Source organism: Schistocerca piceifrons, chromosome 6 (assembly GCF_021461385.2).
Source record: "Schistocerca piceifrons isolate TAMUIC-IGC-003096 chromosome 6, iqSchPice1.1, whole genome shotgun sequence".
Lineage (NCBI taxonomy): Eukaryota > Metazoa > Arthropoda > Insecta > Orthoptera > Acrididae > Schistocerca > Schistocerca piceifrons.
The window spans coordinates 359,090,786-359,114,981 of NC_060143.1; the positions used below are offsets into that span (position 1 = coordinate 359,090,786).

Sequence of the window (24,196 nt, forward strand, 5' to 3'; positions counted from 1 at the left end):
GGGATTCAGTGTGGGTGAAAGTAGTGATTTCCTTAGAGAATATTGAGGGTAGTTCTAGGTTGTTGTTGAGAAAAATATCATGCCCGTTTCCAACCATTTTCATGATTGGTCAAGATTGGTTTTCCATCTGATTTTCTGAAAGAAATTTTGAGGGGAATATCCTCAGTTTATTGCTGAAAAAGTTCTATAGAAATTAATCATGTCATATTTACAAACATTTTCATTGATGGAGCCCAGTTGTTCCTTCACATATTTCCTCTTGGTTTGTCTAATGCTTTTTTCACTTGTTTTCTGGTCTCACAGAAGTGTTGTTTATTTTATGGTGTCCTATTACGGTTATACTTAAGAAAAGTTTCATGGAGTTCCTCCAGCATTTTTTTCACATTTTTAATCTCATCAGGGATGTCTGGAGTTTAAATTTGGGTTACTTCTTTGTCCTTCGATGTATTATTTTGGTTTGAGATTTTTCCCAGATGTTAGCATGTTTTTTTTTTCTTTTTTTTTTTTTCATTCTTCTTGAATGTTGGTTTCCTCAAGTTTGCTTCTGTCGAATTTTTTATGGTATGTGTCTTCCTTTTGTGTTTTCTTTGGGGTAAATTTCAATTTCATTCTAATTAAATAGTGATCAAAGTTGATGTTTACCTCTCTGCAGACTTGAATGTCTTGGATTGTTTCATGTAGATGGTAGGAAATGGTTACACAATTGATTTGATTCTCACCAATTTCTTGTATGGAGTACCTCAGAGTCTTCTGTTTTGATGAAATTCTTCTCAAACTAGATTACAAAAAATTTTTAAAATAAATACCACATCTCATAACAGAATTTTGTCACTTGAAAATGGAAATTCGAAAAGAAACTTATTATCATTCCTTGAGCAGGAGACACAATCAAGTAATTTTTTGAGGCCAAAGCAAAAATTTTGTCTTTCAAGAAAAGAGTCATATTTTCTCACTTTTTCCATATTAGCATGTTACAGAATACTACGTACGCTTATTAATAAATTATGAGGCAGAATTTCCTGCCAGTACTGACCTTGAGATGAAATGTGCATTACTGCTGACACATATATACAGAATTAGAAGTGACACCTTCCTAGTTTTTCGGAATTAGTGGTTTCTTCCTTATGGAAGAGAGGGACTGATTGTGGAAGGTTAAAACATAAGAGCAGGTCACATACACACACATGCAAAGTAGCATAATAATAGTTTAAAGGAAGATACCCAATTACCTGGAACAGTGCTGGTATAATTACTGAGTCAAACTTCCTGACAATTGAACTACAATAACAACTTCTTAGTACATATGCATCAAGAAATTGGATTATGATTTGAGGCAAAGTAAAACATTCAACAGAATATTCAATGCATTTTTAAAGAAAAATTTAAACATCTGTAATGTACAAAGTAAAAGATTGTAATCATTTGTCCTTCATGTTCCACTTATTGCACAACAAAGGAAAACTTTCAGGGACAAGCAACGAGTCTCAATATGAATTAACAAAGTGAAGCTGTTGCTAGAAACCACAGTAATAATTAACTGCTATTGGACTACAATAAACTATTTGTAACTATATTAGAGAAGGAAAATTGTGGAACACTTATCTTTCAGTAACCATGGACAAAAGAATTCATTTCTGTTTGTTTGAAACAATGTAATATGTGTGTTTTTGAGAAAATGGAAAATCAGGCTTCACTGTAACAATATCATGAAAAGAATAGTTGCCACTCAACATATAGTGGAGATGCTGACTCGCATATAGGCACAACAAAAAGACTGTCACACAATAAACTTTCAACCAACAAGGCCTTTGCCAAAAATAGACAACACACACACACACAAACGCATCTCACACACGCATGACCACAGTCTCTGGCTGCTCAAGCCAGACTGTGAGGAGCAGCACATGATGGGAGAAGCTACTGGATGGTGGAGGTAAGAATGAGGCTGGGGGAGAGGGGGAGGGATAGCAGAGTAAGGGTGGGGGACAGTAAAGTGTTTCTTGTGGGAATGTACAGCAACAAAATAGAGAGAGGGTAGGGCAGCTAAGTGAAGTCGGGAGATTAGACAGAGGACAAAGAGGAGGGAAGGGGGTGGGTAGTGGAAAGGAAGAGAGGTGAAAAGATTGAGGGTGTGTTGGTGGAATAGAGGGCTGTGTAGTGTTGGATTGGGAACAGAGAAGGGGCTAGATGGGTGAGGACAATGACTAATGCAGGTTGAGGCCAGGAAGGTTACAGGAACATTAGGATATATTGCAGGGAGAGTTCCCAGCCACACAATTCAGAAAAGCTGGTGTTAGTGCCAAGGATCCAGATGGCACAGGCTGTGAAGCAGTCACAGAAATGAAAAACATCATGTTGGGCAGTGTGCTGACAAAAGGGTTGGTCCAGCTGTTTCTTGGCCACAGTTTGTCAGTAGGCATTCTTGTGGACAGACATTGCCATGTAGAAAGCATCACAGTGATTGCAGCTTAGCTTATAAATCACATGACTGGTTTCACAGGTAGTGCTACCTTTGATGGGATAGGTGATGTTTGTGACTGTTATAACCAGGAATAACACAATAACCTCGTCAGTCTGGTCTATTAAATCACAAATCACTTTTTAATAATTATGTTAGCCAAGTGTCTATCCAGGCTCACACTCAGAAGTAATGCATAATTAAAGTTTGGTTATACCAATGTCCAAATGTGCATAGTGGGGTGCACATTCCGTAATTATTCCCAAATCCAGTGAAGTTCAGTCTCTCCAAGTGAAGTCGCTAGATTTCCGCCGAGCAGCCAGGTAACCTCGAGTGGTGCGGCGAGTCATCCACAAGCAGCTGGAACACGGCGTACTGCACTTCCCGATGAGAACTGTCGTTTGCGGCGAAGGCCGGGTTTATATAAGGCTTGCTAGTTAATGGAGCCATCGGCTGGGATTGCTGTTTTCCAGGGAAAACCAATCGCAATGTTTCCTGGCATAGCCAATTGCTGTGTGTTGACAAACGTGCGTGCGCGAAGGCGGCCAGCGATGGTAGCCGCGAGCCGCCCGGAGAAGTGCGGCCAGCGATGTATTTGGCAGCCGCGTACTGGAGCGCATTGTTCGGTGTTTGTTAGAAGTGGTGTATACCACAGTGACCAGACTGGAGTCAGTGGTAGTGGGAGGGTGTCTGGGACTGGTCTTGTATCTAGATGTATAACAGGCATATGAGCCATGAGGCAAGGGGTTGGGAGTAGGGGTAGTGTAGTGATGGACAAGGATATTGTGTTGGTTTGGTTGGTGGTGGAAACCACTGTAGGAGGTGATATGTCTGCGTAAGCAGAAGAAACTAACAATCAAGTCAGAAAACAATTTATTGGACTGTTCAATTAACCAAAGCAAATTCTCCAAGTATAACACCAACACGAAATAGTGATCCATCTTTGAATCACAACTACATACAAGAATAATATAGAAAACAACTGAAATAATTTCCTACTAGTCTCTGCCAGAGACTTCTCCAATATACCAAGCCTAATCCAGAGATCAGCGAGTAGATCCAAGCCGGTCTGCTGGGGCGGCAGCTATCCATGTCTGCTGGTGGTCGATGAACTGCCGATGTGTGGCCGAGCGCCAGCCTTTATAGCGCTTTGGTGGATGAGTACCTTGGAACTATTTTCCATCATGGTTTGACATGTGAAAATAGTTCCGGGATCTGCAGCAACCTCTTCCTTATGTTTATGTGGGCTGGTAGTGGCCCCTGGTGGCCGCTGGTGTCTTTGCTGTGGTGTTGTTGTTGTGGTTGTAGTTGTGGCTGTTCATCAATATTGCCTGTTGGTTGTGTAGTGCTTTGGTGTGCCTGCGAGGTGGGCAACCGCGGCTGCAGGCTGTCAGTTTGGTTACTGATACTCTAGGCACCGTGATGTCTGGTGGAGAAGGCCACAGCAGGAGGGATGTTTCCCATTTTGGGCATGACCAGAGGCAGTTGAAACCCTGATGAAGAATGTAATTCAGTAGCTCCAGTCCTGTGTGGTACTGAGACATGAGGGAAATGCTCCTCTGGGTTCAGACGGTGAGACTTCTGGGTGACTGAAAAGACAAGGCATGTGGGATCTGTTTTTGCACAAAGTTGGGAGGGTAATTACGGTCAGTGAAGGCCTCAGTGAGATCCTCAGTATATTTCAAGAAGGACTGCTTGTCACTACAGATGCAACGGCCACAGGTGGCTAGGCCATATGGAAGGGACTTCTTGGTATGGAATGGGTGGCAGCTGTCAAAGTGGAGGTGTGTGTGAGTGTGAGAGCGTGCATGCGTGCATGCGCCCCTGTGTGTGTGTGTGTGTGTGTGTGTGTGTGTGTGTGTGTGTGTGTGTGTGTGTGTGTGTCTATTTTGAACTAAGGCCTTGTTGGCTTTTAGGAGGTGTGGTGTGTAGTGTGAAGGATATACCTTATTTCAGGGTAATTGGTAATCGAATCCATGTTGTAAGATGTGGTTAAGTTTTTTCAGTCTGAGGTAATGAAGGGGGTAGTCCTCTGCAGTTGTTTTGGGGTCTGGTTGGAGAATTATGACTGAGTGTGTACATGAAATGGTTTGGATAGTAATGCCTGTGTTAAGACATTCGGTTAGACACTAAAGATGTGTCTTCCAGCATCATCCAGATGGTATAGGAGAGGCATTTTGGTATGGATGGGATGGCAGCGATTGAAGTGGAGACACTGCTAATGGTTAGTGGGCTTCGTATGGACAGAGGTTTTTACAGAGTCATCGGAAAAATGGAAGTTAACATACATGTAGGTGAAGGCAGGTGACGCACTGATCTCAGGTGAAATGGATAGGAGAGTAAGGCGACCATCCATTCTGTTTTTGACAGTCATGACTTTTATAGCTCTGTCCTGAATTTTTCCAAAGGTAATTTATGATACTTATTTCTTCCAGATTTTCAGGATAATTAATCATGAATTAGATTTTTTCTGCATGTATCAGTATGTTTTATTATTAGTTTATTTAAGTTGGTGAAACTGTTTGACAAAGAGATTCTACTGTTAGCAAATAGTGTCCACTTACAGTGTTGTGCACAAAGCGCAAAACAGGTCTCTACCATCATATTTATGCATGAAATAAGAAATTATATCTCACTGTATAGTGTGCCAGGTAGTATTACACTATGTTACAATACTATACGAATTATAATAAAACTTGTGTTGACTTTTTTCATGTGCTGTTGAAGAATACGGACATGCTGAAGAAAATTCATAGTACTGATAAACACAGTATTTCCCTAACACTCCTTCATCTTGGTGCTAATAAAATATAAATTAATCTATTTTTTTGTATCAAATTAAAAAGATATTTTGCATTTATTACATTTAATTAACATACTTTTTACAAAATCAAAAATTTTTAATGTATCCCAAATATGTGTCTCCTTTTAGGAGAGGTGTTTAGGCTATAGAATGAGTCCAGACCATGAAGATATCATCAATGAAACTGAAATAAAAAGTGGTCTTTGAGTCTTGAGTGGGTAAGAAGGTTTCCTATACATGGCACAGAAACAGGTTGGCATATGGCAGAGCCATGCAAGTGCCCATGGGCGTGCCACAGATTTGTTTGTATACATCCCCCCTAAGGATAAGCAGTAGCCGGCTAGGAAATAGTTGGTCAGTTATAAAAGGACTGGATTTGTGGGTTTGGAACTAGCAAAATGCTGGGAGAGGTAGTGCTTAATGGCAGCAAGTCAGATGGTGTCAATCATGGATTCAGGTGGCAATGACGTGGGGATGGTTGGAAAACAATGAAGGAAGTGGTTTGAATTCTTGATATAGGGAATTAAGCTATGGCCAGTGGGTTGGAGCCATTGATCAGCATGAACTGAGATTCTTCTTGCAGTAGCACAGTTACAATGATGCATCCAGGTTAGGTTTATGGATTTTGGGGAGTGCATAGAAGGCTGGTGTGAAGGAGGAATTAGGAGTAAAGTGAGGGATTGATTTTGGGGGGGGGGGGGGGAGGTTCTCAGTTGAGTCTATGGATATGAGTAGAAGTTCTTCCTCTAATTCATCTCCTTCTTCATTATAAGTGCCCACCTTGGTTTCTAAAACACTTGGTCATGAATTATGTCTTCAAGATCTGGACACAGCCACTGCATCTTCTCTACCATATGTTTCAACAGGTTCTTTTCCTGGACATTCAGATCCACCTCTCTGGTAGCTCACAATCTATCAATCTCCTAAACATCCAATCAGCCCATGAAGCAACTGCAAAGGAGCACCTCCCTCATTACCTAATACCACCTTGGACTGGAAAAACTTGACCACATATTCTTCCAGCTCTTCAGTTACCTTCCATTGTGCGCTGAAACGAGAAAAACCTTTTCACCAATCCTCCTACTTAATACATGAAATATACTGGTTGATCCTTACAACACATCCACTCCAGGCTCCCTTTGTCAGATGGCTTGTATTCCTACCGAAGACACAGCAGCAAGACCTGTCCTATCTAGTTGCCCAGCAAATTTTATTCCAGTCCCTTCAAAGGCTTATACTGCCATTTTGGTGGCAGGAACACACATGAAAGCAGTTATGTCATATACCAACGTCTGCACAGCTTTTTCTGTGGACATAAACAGCAGTCACCTGTCCACCCAAATGAACTGCCACCATCAAATGTGGCCAGACTGCCCATTGGCAGAACATGCTGTAGAGCACAACATACTCTCCTTCAGTGGGTGTTTTACAATCAAGGATATCTGAATCTCCCCTCTCTCCCCTCCTTCTTCCCCAATACTAGCTTCTCTGAATTAAGTCCTTATAGCACATCCCTTGCTAATGCAGTTCTCTTGGCTACAATCTCTAGTAGCACCTGTCTCATATCATCCCATTCATGTCCCATGCCTCACACTTCACTCCATTAGTCTAGACTCACACACTTCTTTCTGAAGTCTCTCTCATCCTACATTTTATACTTCACCCTCCCAGCCATTCCTCCACTTCACTGTAAATTTGCCTGCCTGCACCAGAACAAACTCACCAGTGCCACGTTACTATCCCATGCCCATGTTGCCCTCCCTCAGAGTGGTCAGCTTCCCTTGCTTTGCGTATCAGGCTCTTTGCTTCTGTCACCAGCCCATCATCTCAGCAGCTGGTTCAATTGCCACAGGGTGGACTGAATCTGGCTGCGAGACAGTGTGAATGTTTCTTGTGGTGTCCAGCTGTCAGATGGACTGTGACAGGTGAGCTGAGTGCAGGTAAAGGCAGCTAGAAAACCACACAACCCAGTGGTCATTGGGGTTTTCCCAGACAGAAATAGATGTGTGTTCCAGTGGCACAGTCACAGATGAGCGAAGACGGTGGGACCTTTGACTTGGAATATCATCACTAATACGATTTTAATGAAAATGCATAAAATGCATTACAAACATGCTGGAGAAGAACTAATGACAGCATTGGAACTGTGGTAATATGGTGAGCTCTTTGAATGTAAATCCATGTTTGAAGCACTAATAGTTAAAAAGTTTATTATAAATTGTAATAACTGAACCCTTACGAAAGTCACACTTGTGATACCACAGATGAAAGTGGATAATACCTGCAACTTAATAAACACATTACTTTTCCAATTAAAGCAATAAAAATGTTATAAACAATTTAATTTATGTAAATAGAGCATAACTGTGGAATGCTCCAAAGATACACAACTGATCTTATCAGCATGAGTTTCCATCTTAAATATTCCAATAACTCTGTATATTCAATTGTAGCTGATTTATAAAACAGGTCTAGTTAGTGTTCTGACTTGAGGGCTGGATGTGGCAATTTATGTGTCTGAGATTTGTTTAAAATTGTTGAAATTTACATATGTGATTTTTTAAAAGGTTTCAAACTGACTGCAAAGGTTTTCTATGTGTTTTATCATAAGTTTTTGTACGAAATTGTGTGAGAATTATGAATAGTGGTCAGGATGAACCTTTAAATAAGCATGCAGTACAGAACAGGTGGTTTTTAGTATGTTGCCTTGTGCCTGGAGTTCTGTTGAGTTATTTTCATCTTGCTTTCAGATGAAATCGGTCAACTCAGGTGGTTGGTGGCCAAGTTATGGATGGTGTGAAAGTGTACAGCCACCTCTACTGATGATAGAGAGCCATGATTAAAGTTACTGCCTGTAAATTGCCTGAGCTCTGGTGGAACTTGTTAGCTCTGAAGTAGAACACTGTATGGGAATTCAGTAACATTTTTAGTTTTGTTCACAAGCCTGTTGATATGAAACTTCCTGGCAGATTAAAACTGTGTGCCGGACCGAGACTCAAACTTGGGACCTTTGCCTTTTGCAGGCAAGTGCTCTGCCAGCTGAGCTACCCAAACACGAATCACACCCCGTCCTCACAACTTTAATTCTGCCAGTACCTCATCTACTACGTCTCCTACCTTCCAAACTTTACAGAAGCTCTCCTGCAAACCTTGCAAAACTAGCACTCCTGAAAGATAGGATATTGCAGAGACATGGCTTAGCCACAGCCTGGGGGATGTTTCCAGAATGAGATTTTCACTCTGCAGCGGAGTGTGAGCTGATATGAAACTTCCTGGCAGATTAAAACTGTGTGCCAGACCGAGACTCGAACTCGGGACCTTTGCCTTTCGCAGGCAAGTACTCTGCCAACTGAGCTACCCAAGCACGACTCACGCCCCATCCTCACAACTTTACTTCTGCCAGTACCTCGTCTCCTACCTTCCAAACTTTACAGAAGCTCAGTTGGCAGAGCACTTGACCGTGAAAGGTAAAGGTCCCGAGTTCGAGTATCGGTCCGGCACACAGTTTTAATCTGCCAGGAAGTTTCATATCAGTGCACACTCCTCTGCAGAGTGAAAATCTCATTCTGAAAACATCCCCCTGGCTGTGGCTAAGCCATGTCACCGCAATATCCTTTCTTTCAGGAGTGCTAGTTCTGTAAGGTGCGCAGGAGAGCTTCTGTAAAGTTTGGAAGGTAGGAGACGAGGTACTGGCAGAAGTAAAGTTGTGAGGACGGGGCATGAGTCATGCTTGGGTAGCTCAGTTGGCAGAGCACTTGCCCGTGAAAGGCAAAGGTCCTGAGTTCGAGTCTCGGTCCGGCACACAGTTTTAATCTGCCAGGAAGTTTCATATCAGCGCACACTCCGCTGCAGAGTGAAACTCTCATACTGGAAGCCTGTTGATAACTCAATGCCTCAACTATATAGGAGGGATTACCTTCAGTCTTCCACTATCTCTTCAATAATTGAGGAAGGTAAACTGTTTTTTCCAAAACATAATATACTCTGTTTATCATTTGGACTCTGATTTCTCTTCAAAGAGTGATCCATTTTTGACGTGTGCATCTAATCTAAGTCCATTTTACGTAACTTCAGTGTGAATAAAGAGTGTAAATAGTGTACTTACTATTTCTACGTTAAGTCATTTAATAATTAGAAAGAGTTGTATGTATTTTTCACCTTATCAATTTCCAGTAAACTTGACCCTAGGGCAAAACGGCAATCTCCTCTGCCAAATATCCATCCATAAGCTTTACCACCTGGATCTCCAACTAAAACACTGTTCCTTGCTGAAGTGTAAATGTATCGCAGCACGATGCCTGAAATAAACTGATACATAATTCATTTATTAATAAAGTATTTGAGACTGCAAATAAACAATATATAAATGCCTTTAAAAAGCAAATACTTACATTATTCTGCATTACTTTTTAAAAAATGAAATTATCCAGTCACTAAGACAGTTAACAGCACACTACTATAGTACAATTCACAAATGATTGAGGTCCGCACAAATCAATGCACCAACAGGGCCTGCATTATTGCCAATTTCAAGCAACAGTTGCAGTAAATGTACATTTGTGTTTTACACCTGAACAAAGCGTGCATCCTGTAAATTATGTTTCTCACTTGCTTACATAGAAGTTGTCACTTACCGCCACCATCAGCGAAGATATCTCGCAACAAATGGAATAAAAATTCTCCAAGTAACTCTTACGATCATGTTTCATGTTCGCATTTTCTATGGCATTCACAGCAGAGCATTCAGAACATGACTGAACGCTCATTGGGTGTTGAAGAATGAGTGACATAGGCGCGTAGAATAAGCCTAAACTCACCTGCCATCATTTGTGACTCCAACTATAGTAGTATGTAAAATGTAGTGTGCTTCACTAAGGACTTTACAATTACTCTAAAGACTCACATACCTGTTTTGTAAAAATGTGTGTGTGTGTGTGTGTGTGTGTGTGTGTGTGTGTGTGTATGGGCATAGTTGTGCCCATACACACACACATACACACACACACACACACACACACACACACACACACATACACACACACGCCACTATCATGTCTGCAAACACACACAAACACACAAGTGTGGAATTCTACCTTTCTTACATCCCCAGAACTAAAAACCAAGAATTGTCAGGCATGGCACGTGAGGTGGCCATGCAATTACCCACCACAGCCTACATGCCTACCTGTGGATGTGGAATTTAGTCACCAAGTAGGAAATTCCATTTGGTTTGAACAGAGAGATGAAAACAACAGTGGCTCCGGTTCACTACTGCCTACACTCAAACAAGGTTTACTGCACAGTTTCATTCCCTCTGATTCTAGTAAAGCAAACTAGTGTCCTTAAACAGGCACCCCTTAACTAGATTCACTTTAATTAGATTGTAGTCAGCTCAAGATGGATAACCTATAGTAACAGATGAGTCCTTCCACCTACCACCAGAAAACTCACCTCCTAATGTAACCAAAAACTTTAGAGAAAACCTAAGTTCACTAGTACATAAGTTTCACAACCACACTGTAATCATTGGAGGAGATTTTAATCATCCAACAATCAAATGGGATAATTACAATCCTTTTAGTGGTGGGCATGACAAGACATCTTGTGAAACATTATTAAATGCTTTCTCTGAAAACTATCTAGAACAGATGGTACGGAAACCCATTCATGATGAAAATATATCAGATCCAACAGCAACTAATGGACCTGACCTCTTTGAGGATGTCCACATCTAAACTGGTATAAGTGACCAGGGGTAAATTATAGCAACAATGATTATCAAAATACAATAGCCAACTGAAACAAGGAGAAAGATCTAATGCACAGAAAACTAGCAGCAGTGTCACATCTCAGTAAGGAACTAGAAACTTTCAGCCAATGACAGGGAAATTATGCCTCAAGTTTTTAAGAATAGTTGACCATTCACTGGACAGATAAGTACTCAGTAGAATAGTTCATGATGGGCAGGGATCCACCATGGTGTACAGTCACTGTAAATAAATTCCTAAATAAACAGAGACTACTGCAAAATAGATGTAAAACAAAGTAGATGGTCGTAGATAGAGATATTGAATGAAATTCAAAAGAGCAGTGAGAAATGTGTGAAGCCTTCAGTGATTATCATAATAGAATTTTGTCAAATGGTCTTTCATGAAACCCCAATAAATTCTAGTGTATATAAAGGCTGTTAGTAACAGCAAATTTAGTGTCCAGTCACTCACAGATGAGGCAAGGACTGAAATTGAGGGTAGCAAAGCAAAAGCAAAAATGCTTAACTCTGTTTTTAAATGTTCCTTTGTAAAGTAGGCCCAGGTGTATAGCTCCAGTTTAATCCTCATACCAATGAAAAGATGAGTGAAATAGATGCCAGTGTCAGAGGTGTTGAGACACAGCTAAAATCATTAAAACAGAACAAAGCTAGAGGGCCAAATGGATTCCTATAAGATTCTACACTGAATGTGTGGCTGAATTAGCCCCTTTCTAACTTTAAGCTGCTGTACATCCTTCGAACAAAAATCGATTCCCATTACTTGGAAGATGGTACAGGTCACATCTATCTACAAGAAGGGTAGCAGAAGTTATCCAAAAAACCATCATCCAACATCCTTTTATTGTAGAACCATAGAACATATTCTGAACTGAAACATAATGAGATATCTCAAAAAGAGTGACCTCCTTGCCAATCAACATGAATTCTGAAAGCACAGGTAATGTGAAACTAAACTCACACTTTTCTCACACGAATTATTCAAAATCAAGGATTAAGGCAGTCAGGTAGATGCAGTATTCCTCAATTTCAGAAAAGTATTTGACTCAGTACCACATCTACACTTACCCTATCCATCAAAAGTATGAACATATGGCATATCAAGTGAGATCTGTGACTGGATTGAGGATTTTTTGGTAGGAAGGACACATCAAGTTATTTTGATTGGAGAGTCACTGACAAATGTAGAAGTAGCTTCATGTATTACTCAGGGAAGGGTTCTGGGACCCTTGCTATTCATTTTGTATATTAATGGACTTGCAGACAATATTAACAGTAACCTCAGATTCTTTGCAGATGATGCAGTTTTCTGTAAAGAAGTACTGTCTGAAAGAAGCTGTGCAAATATAGTCACATCTTGATAAGATTTCAAAATGGTGCAAAGATTGGTAACTTACTTTAAATGTTCAGAAACATAAAATGTGCACTTAATAAAACAAAAAACTACAGTATCCATGGCTGTAATATCAATGAGTTACAGTTGGAATTGGTTAACTCATACAAATATCTGGGTATAACAATTTACAGGCATATGAAATAGAATGATCACACAGTTTCACTCATAGGTAAAGCAAATGTTCAACTGTGGTTCTTGAGTAGAATACTAGTGACATGCAATCACTCTACAAAGGAGACTGCATACAAAATGTGACCCATCCAAGAATAATGCTCAAGTGTGTTTGACCCACACTAGACAGGACTAACAGAGGATGCTGAATGGCTACAGAGAAGGGCAGCTTGGTCACATGTTTGTTTGAACTATTGGAGAGTGTCACAAAAGGACCAAGAAGACAAGATTAGACTAATTACAGCATACACAGAGTCACTGAACTAATCATTTTTTCTGTGATGCCTATGTAAATAGAATGGGAGAAAGCTGTAATAATTGGTACAATGGGATGTACTCTCTGCCATGCACTTCACGGTGGTTTGCAGACCATAGAGGTAGATGTAAATGTAGTCAAGCATTTTATAAAGAATTCCCAGAATTCTACCAGAGTCTATGGTCTGCTTTCCCTACAATTGAGCCTATTTGATCATCCAGTTTTATATTCCACAAATTGTTACACCCAGCTACTTGTTTGCATTCACAGATTTGAATGGTGACTCACTGATGTTGCAGACATAAAACCCTACATTTCTGCATTTTGTAAAGTGTACAATTTTCTGTTTCCAAACATTTATATCAAGTAGCCAATATTTAAACCCTTTGGAATCTCATCAAGATTTCACTAGGCATTAGTGAAGCCTTTCCCAGGCAGTTCTTAATTATACATAATTGAAACACCTGCATAATGCTTGAGATTACTATTAATACTGTCTGATAGGCCAACAGTAAGGTTCCTATCATCTTTTGATGACTCTATGTCCAAGCTAACAAGCTGTGTACTCACAGTCCACTCACAAACTTGATACTCTGTATAATTGTACATTTGTTATTAATTTTGGTGTGATACTGAATTAAAAGCTTTTCAGAGTCAAGAATCACTGCATTCACCTTTCTGCATTGATTTGTGGCTATTAGTATGTCCTGCAAGTAGAGCATGTATTGGATTTTGCATGATGTGTTCCTGATTCCATACTGGTTGGCACTAATTTGCAGTTGTTAAGTGAGCTATTATGTAAAAATGCTCAACAGCTGGAACTGTCAACTGTCTACCACATTGAAGAATCTGACACAAGCGTAACATGCAGTCAGTGTGTATTCAACAATATCAATTCCATTGTCTCTACTGTCACTGGCTGGAATACTTTTCAGAGCATGAGGGGCATCAATGCATCATCCCACCCTCAGCTCTCCAAACATCTCAAGAGGTCCAGAGGGTAAAATTATCTCCTGGTGCAACAAAAGTATGTAACCCAGGTGATATGGAACTACAGATATTTCACCCTAAATCAAGCAAAGCATTACAGCAAATTACTGTTCCAGACTTGGACATTCCATATACTGTGGATGTATGCTAAGAGGGTCCACTCAGTGCAGCCACTCTAAAAGTGCCAACAATTCCTTAATGAAAGAGATTTTTCAGTCTACAAGTAACACAATTCATGATGAGAGGAGTGGAGTAATTTTCTGGCCATTCATTAATTCATCACCAAGTTACTACAACACAGTGTCATGGCTTTACAATACACTGTCAACTACAGACAGCAGCAAGGTACCACATTTATGAATCTAGTCTCTTTCCCCCTGACTTTAGATTGGTCACTGCCAACATCACAGTTAAAAATTAAACACTTCTCAGATACTGTTTACAGGAATAGATTCTACATTAAAGCTCACTTAACAAGTACTCATTTAATAAGCTGAAAATAACTCCCCTATATAAACATGTGGTAAGTCGAGTTATTTTATCTACTCACCTAAGAGAAGTGGACAGGAAATGCTGGAGAGGTGTAGTCTATCTGTAAACTGATTAGCAAGTAGCACCTTCCCCAGAAAAATAATACAGCTATTGAACAGGATGATTAAGAATCTATATCCCCTCTAGCATTGTAGAAGAATGTACAGAGATTATGTGGATTCTGTCCATATGCATTTCTTGCAGTAGTAACTTACATCTGTATTCCAAATAATGTTAATGCACTTTCTGGAATATACACATCCATGCACTGCATTGTCAGTTCTTCATAAGGCATGCTGCAGAGGGTTGGTATTACTTTGTGAAACACACTGTAGTTGTTTCTTGTGACACAGACGGATATACAGAGTGGGGAATCACATGCTTGCTATTCAGTCTGCAGACCTATGAAGGAGGGAAGTGCATGACAACAGTCCAGCAAAATACCTTGTCTTGCACTTCTATGCCCCTCCCATTTACCCTGTTATGCAACCAAAACATAATTTATTCCTTAATAAGGCTCCACTGCACTTAAATATGGTATACACATTTAATATTTATTCCCAACCCATTTCACTTAACAATAAACATTACTTTTAAACCATTAAAACTCTATTTTTTAATAATTGCAATAAATAAGATCTTTTTGTAGGAAACTGAATGTAACTTAATTTTTGCTAGATGTCACAGTTTTCGAGCTATTCAAGAAAAACACAAAAAAGTGACCCTGAAGTCCCGGCCTCCCATTGCCATAATAGCACCCCTCTAGTTGGAGTTTTAGTATGTTGTTCACGGCACTCCTCCCTAGCACTGTACAGAAATTTGAGAAGACACGAAATTGCCCCAAAATTTTCCTTTGTTGAGTGGACTACTACACATGTAGAGTGGAAACCAATAATGGGATAAGTATCAAATAATTTTTTTTGGGTAAGACCCAAAAAACCAAGCTAAGTGCCACTGTCAACAACCTGAAAAGTCGGCTAAGCAGTGATATCATTTATTACTGAGCTCATGGCATGAATGAAAAATATAACACTTTTGCTAATAAAGTGCTTACCTTATTTCAACACTGTTTTCCCCCAAAACTAACCAAGGTTAGAGCAAAGTCTACAAAGAAGCCATGGATTACTCAAGGAATAGGGGTATCTTGTAAAATAAAAAGAAAACTGTATCTGTCAGTCTGAAACAGTTCTGATGTTGATGCTATAGCACATTACAAGAAATACTGCAAAATATTAAAGACTGCAATACAAACATCAAAGAAAATATATTACAAGGAAAAGTCAGTCATATCAGATAATCAAATAAAGACAATATGGGATAGTGTGAAGAAGGAGACTGGTAGAACCAGACATGAAGAGGGACAAATAGCATTAAGAGTAAATGATACATTGGTGACAGATGTGTATAGTGTTGCAGAACTTTTTAACAAACATTTTAAAGCTGTTACTGAAAAGATAGGGTTGTCAGGTTGTGTAGATGCTGCTATGGAATACCTCAGACCAGACATTTCAAGTAACTTCCATAATATGAATTTTATCCTTACTACCCCAGTAGAAATAATGTTCATCATAAAATCTTTAAAATCAAAAACATCTGGTGGGTATGATGAAATATCAACAAAGTTAATTAAAGAATGTAATTCGGAGTTAAGTAACATATTAAGCTATCTGTGTAACCAGTAGTTTATCAGTGGAATATTTCCTGGATGGTTGAAATATGGTGAAATTAAGCCACTATTTAAGAAGGTAGAGAAAGAAATAGCATAAAATTTCCATCCAATTTCACTTTTGCCAGCATTCTCAAAAATTTTAGAAAAAGTAATGTACAATTGGCTTTATAACCATCTTATCTCAAATAACATACTATCGAAGTCACAGTTCGGATTTGTAAAGGTTTCTGATGTTGAGAAGGCTATCTACACTTACAGTGAAAATGTGCTTAATTCATTAGACAAAAAATTGCAGGCAACTGGTATATTTTGTGATCTGCCAAAGGCATTTGACTGTGTAAATCACAATATCCTTTTTTCAGCAAATTAGAATATTATGGTGTAACAGGAAATGCAGCAAAATGGTTCAAAGCTTATATCTCTGGCAGGAAACAAAGGGTGTTATTAGGAAAAAGACATATATTAAGATATCAGGCATCATCCAACTGGGAGCTAATTACATGTGGAGTCCCACAAGGTTCCATTTTAGGGCCCTTACTTTTTCTTGTGTATATCAATGACCTTTCATCAATAACATTACCAGATACCAAGTTCATATTGTTTGCTGATGATACAAACATTGCAATAAACAGCAAATCAAGTGTAGTCTTAGAAAGATTGGCTAATAAAATATTTGTGGACATTAATCACTGGTTCCTAACCAATTCTTTGTCACTAACTTTGAAGAAACACACTACATGCAGTTCAGAACTTGTAAGGGGTGTCCCATGAGTATGTGCCTAACATACGATGACAAGCAGATAGAAGAAGTGGACAGTGTTAAATTCTTGGGATTACAGCTTGATAATAAATGCAACTGGGGGAGCATACCACAGAACTGCTGAAGCGTCTTAACAAATCTCTATTTGCAATGCGAATTGTGTCAGACACTGGAGATATAAAAATGAAAAAGCTAGCATACTATGCTTACTTTCATTCCATAATGCCATATGGGATTATTTTTTGGGGTAATTCATCAAGCCAAGCTAAAATTTTCTGGGCTCAAAAACATGCAGTAAGAGTTATATTTGGTGTGAACTCAAGAACATCCTGCAGGAACCTGTTTAGGGAACTAGGGATACTAACTACTGCTTCCCAATATATTTATAAAAGACCTGAAAGATAGCATGAGCAGTATGTACCTGCCTACCGGTGAGGCTAAGGCAGGCTAAGTGCTACAAAGCATTGCAATTGTTTGCATAGTGTGACCCAGATTTTGCCCAGGCTGAAAAATGTAAGAGGCCGGAAGAATGTTAGAGCTTCAAGTTACGAAAACATTTATTATTAACAAAACTGATAAACGCTTGAGATTTCTTTCATCGGCACTTACCTCGTTTTTGCTGATACCAGTACAGCATTTAGCACGAGTGTAGAAAACAAATAACAAATGTTGTTGAGGTTTTTTCATTACAATATTTTTTTTTTTTCAAACCAAAAAACTGAATAATTCGGAATAAGTCTTTTGGCTCTTAGTCCGTTATTGATATCCATTCTCCAAATGGTGGTGAGAATGTACTGGGAAATGATTGTTATGAAAAAAATTCTATGTGTTGTCCCATTTCTGCATTATTTAGTATTGAAGTTAGCCAATCCAGTTGTCACACACACAAATTCAAGCAGCCTGCCAGAGACAGTGTCAGTGTACTTGTTCTTCATTTGGTTTCCTCAAATTGAACAACAACAGCTTTCAAAAAAGGCATATTTTGAATGGTAATGAGCATACAAGTAAGTGGTAACTCACAGACCCACAGATGCCTGTGTGCTACTGCATTTTAGCACGTGCAAGTGCTTGAATCTGCACACACAAGTCAGATTGGCTGACTTGATGCTAAATAGCTCAGAAATGGTGCAACGTACTGACTTTGTCTTAATAATTATTTCTCAGCACAATCTCCCCTGCAATGCTCTTACAAGCTTTTCAGCCTGTTTCTGACCAAATAAGGAAGAAATGAGAGTCAGTCAGTAACAGAAGCTAATAAAATATTGAAAATAGATTCATACAAAAAATGAAAGACTGTTTAAAAATATCATATGACAAATTCAACAAGCGTTAGTCAATATCCAGAAAGACTAAGGGTGAAAAATGGGATGACATACAGTTTTGTCAACTGATACCTGTACTGGTGCCTAAGGCATTCAACTCAAAACAGCAAAAAACTTATCACCAAACAATAAACAGAACTTCTGATGGGCCATAAAAGTTGGCTTGGATGTTGAACAGTGGGATATGGGATCAGTTTCATGTGAAAAAGTTCCTAGGGAAAATGTGCTGGAAGAAAATTATATAACAAGTTACTTAAGATAATTGGATAGATAGAAAAATCTGCTCACTTTAATAGTGGTGTTTCTCTTTCTGCCCCTCCGCAGCTCCCTAAATAGCCACACCATCAACCACCACTCCTGTCCTACAAACCGAGCTTGGACAACCTCTTTAACATTCCACAGTCTTCAACACTGCCTCCCAGACTAAGAATAACTCTGCTTTTCTCTCCAATTACCAGATTTTTTTATCTATTCAATTACCTTATTTTGTCAAAAATTGATTGTTTTGTTATTATAACATGTTACTTAGTGATATAAAATGTTTCTCAGTTACAATTTTTTTAAATTGTCTGCCGCACATTCTGAATCTACTGGGTGATCAAAAAGTCAGAATAAACTTGAAAACTTAATAAACCACGGAATAATGTAGATAGAGAAGTAAAAATTGACACAAATGCTTGGAATGACATGGGGTTTTACAGGGGGTGGGGGGGGGGGGGGGGGGGGGGGAGAGGTTCACAAAATGTCCGACAGATGGGGATGGACAGCAAAATGTCAGTAACTGCTACCGAGATGGGTGAGAGGTACACCGATATGTTACAGAAACGCATCATCCCCAGCCTGGCTGATAATGATAAACACCTGCTGGAACGTGCGATGTTTATGCGGGATGGCACTCCACCCCATATTGCTAGACACGTGAAAGATTTCTTGCACGCGTCATTTGGTGATGATCGTGTGCTCAGCTGCCACTTTCGTCATGCTTGGCCTCCCAGGTCCCCAGACCTCAGTCCATGCAATTTTTGGCTTTGGGGTCACGTGAAGTCACAAGTGTATCATGATCGACCAACATCTCTAGGGATGCTGAAAGACAACATGCGACGCCAATGCCTCATCATAACTCCGGACATGCTTTACAGTGCTGTTCACAACATGATTCCTCAACTACAGCTATTGTTGAGGAATGATGGTGGACATATTGAGCATTTCCTGTAAAGAACATCATCTTTGCTTTGTCTTACTTTGTTATGCAAATTATTGCTATTCTGATCAGATGAAGCGCCATCTGTCGGACATTTTTGAACTTTTGTATTTTTTTGGTTCTAATAAAACCCCATTTCATTCCAAGCATGTGTGTCAATTTGTACCTCTCTATCTACATAATTCCGTGATTTATTCAGTTTTCAAATTTATACTGGCTTTTTGATCACCCAGTATTTTTACAGAATCACACAGTATTTTGAACGTCTTCTTTTGCTGATGCCTTTGTCCTGCGGTTACACAGGGTCGGCATGGTTAGCATTGGATTTGGCAAGGTTAATGTCAAGGGCAGATGCCCTTCCTACTGCCACCCTGTACCCCTGGGATGGAATTAATGTACCCCTACTGTCTGCGTCTACTGTAAGCCATGGAATAGTGTGAACGTGGTCAGATATCTGCAAATCATTTAGCTGAGGCTGAATGTGGGGACCAGCCTGGTATTCACCTAGTGAGATGTGGAAAACTGCCTAAAAACCACATCACATCCAGGCTGACTGGCTCACTGGTCGACATTGGTAATCCGCTGGGTGGATTCGATCCAGGGCCGGTGCACCTACACGAGTCTAGGAAGCAGCGCATTAGCGCTCTCGGCTAACCTGGCGGGTAGTATCTTGAACATGTACTTGCATAAATCAAATGATCTATATATAAATTTGGTAAATGTAGGTTTACAAGTGTGTGTTATTGTAACAGTCACTTTTAAAAATTTAGTGAAATACCATTTAATTTGTTCAATGTGCAAGCAGATGCATTTTAGATTTAAAATATGAACTGAAAAAGCAGAAACATTGTGAAAGATATTCATTACACTAGTTTTTACATAAAGTTTATGACACTTGACAACATTACCTGTTGTTGTTGTTGTTGTGGTCTTCAGTCCTGAGACTGGTTTGATGCAACTCTCCATGCTACTCTATCCTGTGCAAGCTTCTTCACCTCCCAGTACCTACTGCAACCTACATCCTTTTGAATCTGCTTAGTGTATTCATCTCTTGGTCTCCCTCTACGATTTTTACCCTCCATGCTGCCCTCCAATACTAAATTGGTGATCCCTTGATGTCTCAGAACATGTCCTACCAACCGATCCCTTCTTCTAGTCAAGTTGTGCCACAAACTTCTCTTCTCCCCAATCCTATTCAATACCTCCTCATTAGTTACGTGATGTACCCATCTAATCTTCAGCATTCTTCTGTAGCGCCACATTTCAAAAGCTTCTATTCTCTTCTTGTCCAAACTATTTATCATCCATGTTTCACTTCCATACATGGCTACACTCCATACAAATAATTTCAGAAACGACTTCCTGGCACTTAAATCTATACTTGATGTTAACAAATTTCTCTTCTTCAGAAACACTTTCCTTGCCATTGTCAGTCTACATTTTATATCCCCTCTACTTCGACCATCATCAGTTAGTTTGCTCCCCAAATAGCAAAACTCCTTTACTACTTTAAGTGTCTCATTTCCTAATCTAATTCCCTCAGCATCACCCGACTTAATTCGACTACATTCCATTATCCTCGTTTTGCTTTTGTTGATGTTCATCTTATATCCTCCTTTCAAGACACTATCCATTCCATTCAACTGCTCTTCCAAGTCTTTTGCTGTCTCTGACAGAATTACAATGTCATCGGCAAACCTCAAAGTTTTTATTTCTTCTCCATGGATTTTAATACCTACTCCGAATTTTTCTTATGTTTCCTTCACTGCTTGCTCAATATACAGATTGAATAACATTGGGGAGAGGTTACAACCCCGTCTCACTCTCTTCCCAACCACTGCCTCCCTTTTATGTCCCTCGACTCTTATAACTGCCATCTGGTTTCTGTACAAATTGTAAATAGCCTTTCGCTCCCTGTATTTTACCCCTGTCAGCTTCAGAATTTGAAAGAGAGTATTCCAGTCAACATTGTCAAAAGCTTTCTCTAAGTCTACAAATGCTAGAAACATTACCTATACTACATGATAAATAGAAAATATGGAGTCAAGGAACAGAGCAAGAAAAAGGAAGGAAGATTAGTGTTTATCGTTAATGATGTAGCAAAAGCATCAAAAAATCTGAATGACCAGACAAGAAACTGAGACCTAGTCCTCCTGAAAATGAAGTCCAGGGCTTGGGTATTAAGATTAAGCAGAGTGAATATATGCATATAATGATGAAAAAATATGCCAACATTAAATATCAAACAATGGAAACTCCAGGTAGGAATTTTAACAGTGTAGGAAAAGATAGATTGCTACTTACTGTAAAGAAGAAACATTAAGTTGCAGACAGGCACACGTAAAAGACACTTACACAAAGCTTTTGGCCACAGCCTTCATCAGCAAAAGAGAAAGATTAAATGTAGTGCCCAAAAACAAACTTACCTTCGTCTGTGGTACCTCACTTAATGCAACTCAAATCTAATCAGCAAAGTGTGTCAAGAATGAAAATATTTTATGTAGATTCCTACATTGCTAGACTAGTTACCAATGAATTTCCGCATACATTTAAATGTTATAAAATAAAATGTGTGAAGTGCTGACCTCTGACCTGGAGGGCAATACAGCAGCCATTGACAATTGGTATGGCAGTAAGTAATGCAACCATTGGCTGCAAAATAAGATCAAGACAGCCTTTGTCAAATACTGTGTCAATTGCTGTCTGTGGAGTATCACGCCACACAGAAAGTGACCGCTGCTGCTGCAAGGGATCATGGAGACATGGTGTGGGAGAAAACGGATTGCAGCATGACCATGGTAGCACAGGTGGTAGAGCACGACCATCCACTCTCATGTATCTGTAAATCAGAATTGATGGTTACATGTTGGCTTTTTTATAGTATTGTTATAATTACAGTGAGATTCACTTCTGATATTACCTTCTCTTTTCATACTGGTATCACAAAGTCTACTACTAAAAGAACTTTATGGACATATCTGAAATTTGATTGGTGAGCAAGAGTATCCATACCATATTAACCGATTAAAACTCTCTCAGGTAGGGGCTCAGTAATATTACTTAATACAGAGATACTATTCAAAATAAAAGCAAAGAAGAATATTTATAATGCTTGCAACCAAACAAGAGGGTCTAATCACTGCTACATGTTTAAATGGCAATGGCTGGAACAGCACTGATAAAAATAAATAAATGAAAAAGAATAAAATAACTATACTACACACCAACCTATCCGAACTCCGGAGATGGGAACTTGCCCTTCCGTATATCCTCTCTTCTCGTCATCCGCCAGGCCTCAATCTCCGCTAATTTCAAGTTGCCGCCACTCATACCTCACCTGTCTTTCAACAACTTCTTTGCCTCTGCACTTCTGCCTCGACTGACATCTCTGCCCAAACTCTTTGTCTTTAAATATGTCTGCTTGTGTCTGTATGTGTGGATGGATATGTGCGTGTGTGCGAGTGTATACCTGTCCTTTTTTCCCCCTAAGGTAAGTCTTTCCGCTCCCGGGATTGGAATGACTCCTTACCCACTCCCTTAAAACCCACTTCCTTTCGTCTTCCCCTCTCCTTCCCTCTTTCCTGATGAAAGCTTGAATTTTGTGGGTATGTTTGTGTTTGTTTGTGTGTCTATCGACCTGCCAGCGCTTTCGTTCGGTAAGTCACCTCATCTTTGTTTTTAAAAATAACTATTTGGTAAGATAAAGTAAATCTTCTGCAAACCTTACCTCAGTAACATTATTTAATGCAGAGGTCCCCCTTAAGATTCTAATTCAATCAAAATGCCCATCCAACAAACCTCATGCAACCCAAAAACCAAAAGTGTTAGGACTTTGTCCTCAGAGGTCCCATTTCCTAATCACTTATTTGTACTATTAAAGGACTCAGCTTCAATGTTCCAACTAAATTTAATCCAAGTACACCAGTCATGTGTTTACTTTCTTTTGTTTATATTCTAAATTGAAAATGCACTTTACTGCATAACTATAGAAACTTTATGATACTCAAGTTTATGCTACATATACCACCTGTCACACAAAACAATACATTAAAGGTGATCCAGAGACATTCCCAGTATAGTTTCAAAGGTATGTCCAAAATAGCCCCAGGAATAATTTCATTTGCATCACTGACTATTCATTTCTTTGAAGCTGATGAATACATCATGACAACACATAAGAGGTGCACTATTGTGGTGGTTGCCAGATACTAATGGGATATTTGACTGAACATAATATAGGAAGCAGCTCTCATGAAAATCTCAGGACCCTACAAGGATATCTTACTGCAACCATGGAGTTTCTTACTCAATGTATCTTCTTCCAGCTATACATAAAACTTAAGAATCTTGATCACTTTATTATAATTCTTCATTCCAAAATATCTGCTGAAAATATTCTTATTTTGTTGACCAACTTCTGCAAGTGATGCTATTAAACTTCATTCATTAAGCATAAGCACACATTTAACTACTAAAAACAAATAAACATTGACACACAGAAAGTAGTAATGTACAGTCATAATTCACTTTCAAATGGTGCAAGTTGTTCCTCACAGTGGAAAATGGAAAACAATTTTTGGGAGAGGCATAATAGCTTGCTATTCATGTTATTGAATTCACTGATGAAAATGAGTGGCAATGCTGACAGAGAAGATACCGCAAAAGTCACTGCTTCTGTAGAAAAGAAATGAACATCAAGTCTACTATTCTATCCAATTTGTTTTTAAAAGGCATCATAAAAAACAAGTAAACATGAGAAAATTCTAGTGTACTGTTTTAAAAGGGGACTATTAAATAATGTTTTTTAAAATATAAAATTATGAAGCAGCAAGTGGTTTATTTAGATGAGATGTTATTTACCTTCACTCATAA

General features: G+C 39.2%; 1 protein-coding gene across 1 annotated transcript in view; it reads right to left on the minus strand.

Moving 5' to 3' along the window:
- Positions 1 to 24,196, minus strand: part of LOC124803321 (photoreceptor outer segment membrane glycoprotein 2-like) — a 50,028-nt gene that overhangs the window by 14,568 nt on the left and 11,264 nt on the right. Inside the window, exons 4-6 of the mRNA XM_047264505.1 lie at positions 22,059 to 22,163; positions 21,910 to 22,027; positions 9,420 to 9,569 (exon numbers count right to left, since the gene is read on the minus strand). Of these exons, the coding sequence (XP_047120461.1) occupies positions 9,420 to 9,569; positions 21,910 to 22,027; positions 22,059 to 22,163 (373 nt within the window). The remainder of the gene's footprint in view (positions 1 to 9,419; positions 9,570 to 21,909; positions 22,028 to 22,058; positions 22,164 to 24,196) is intronic.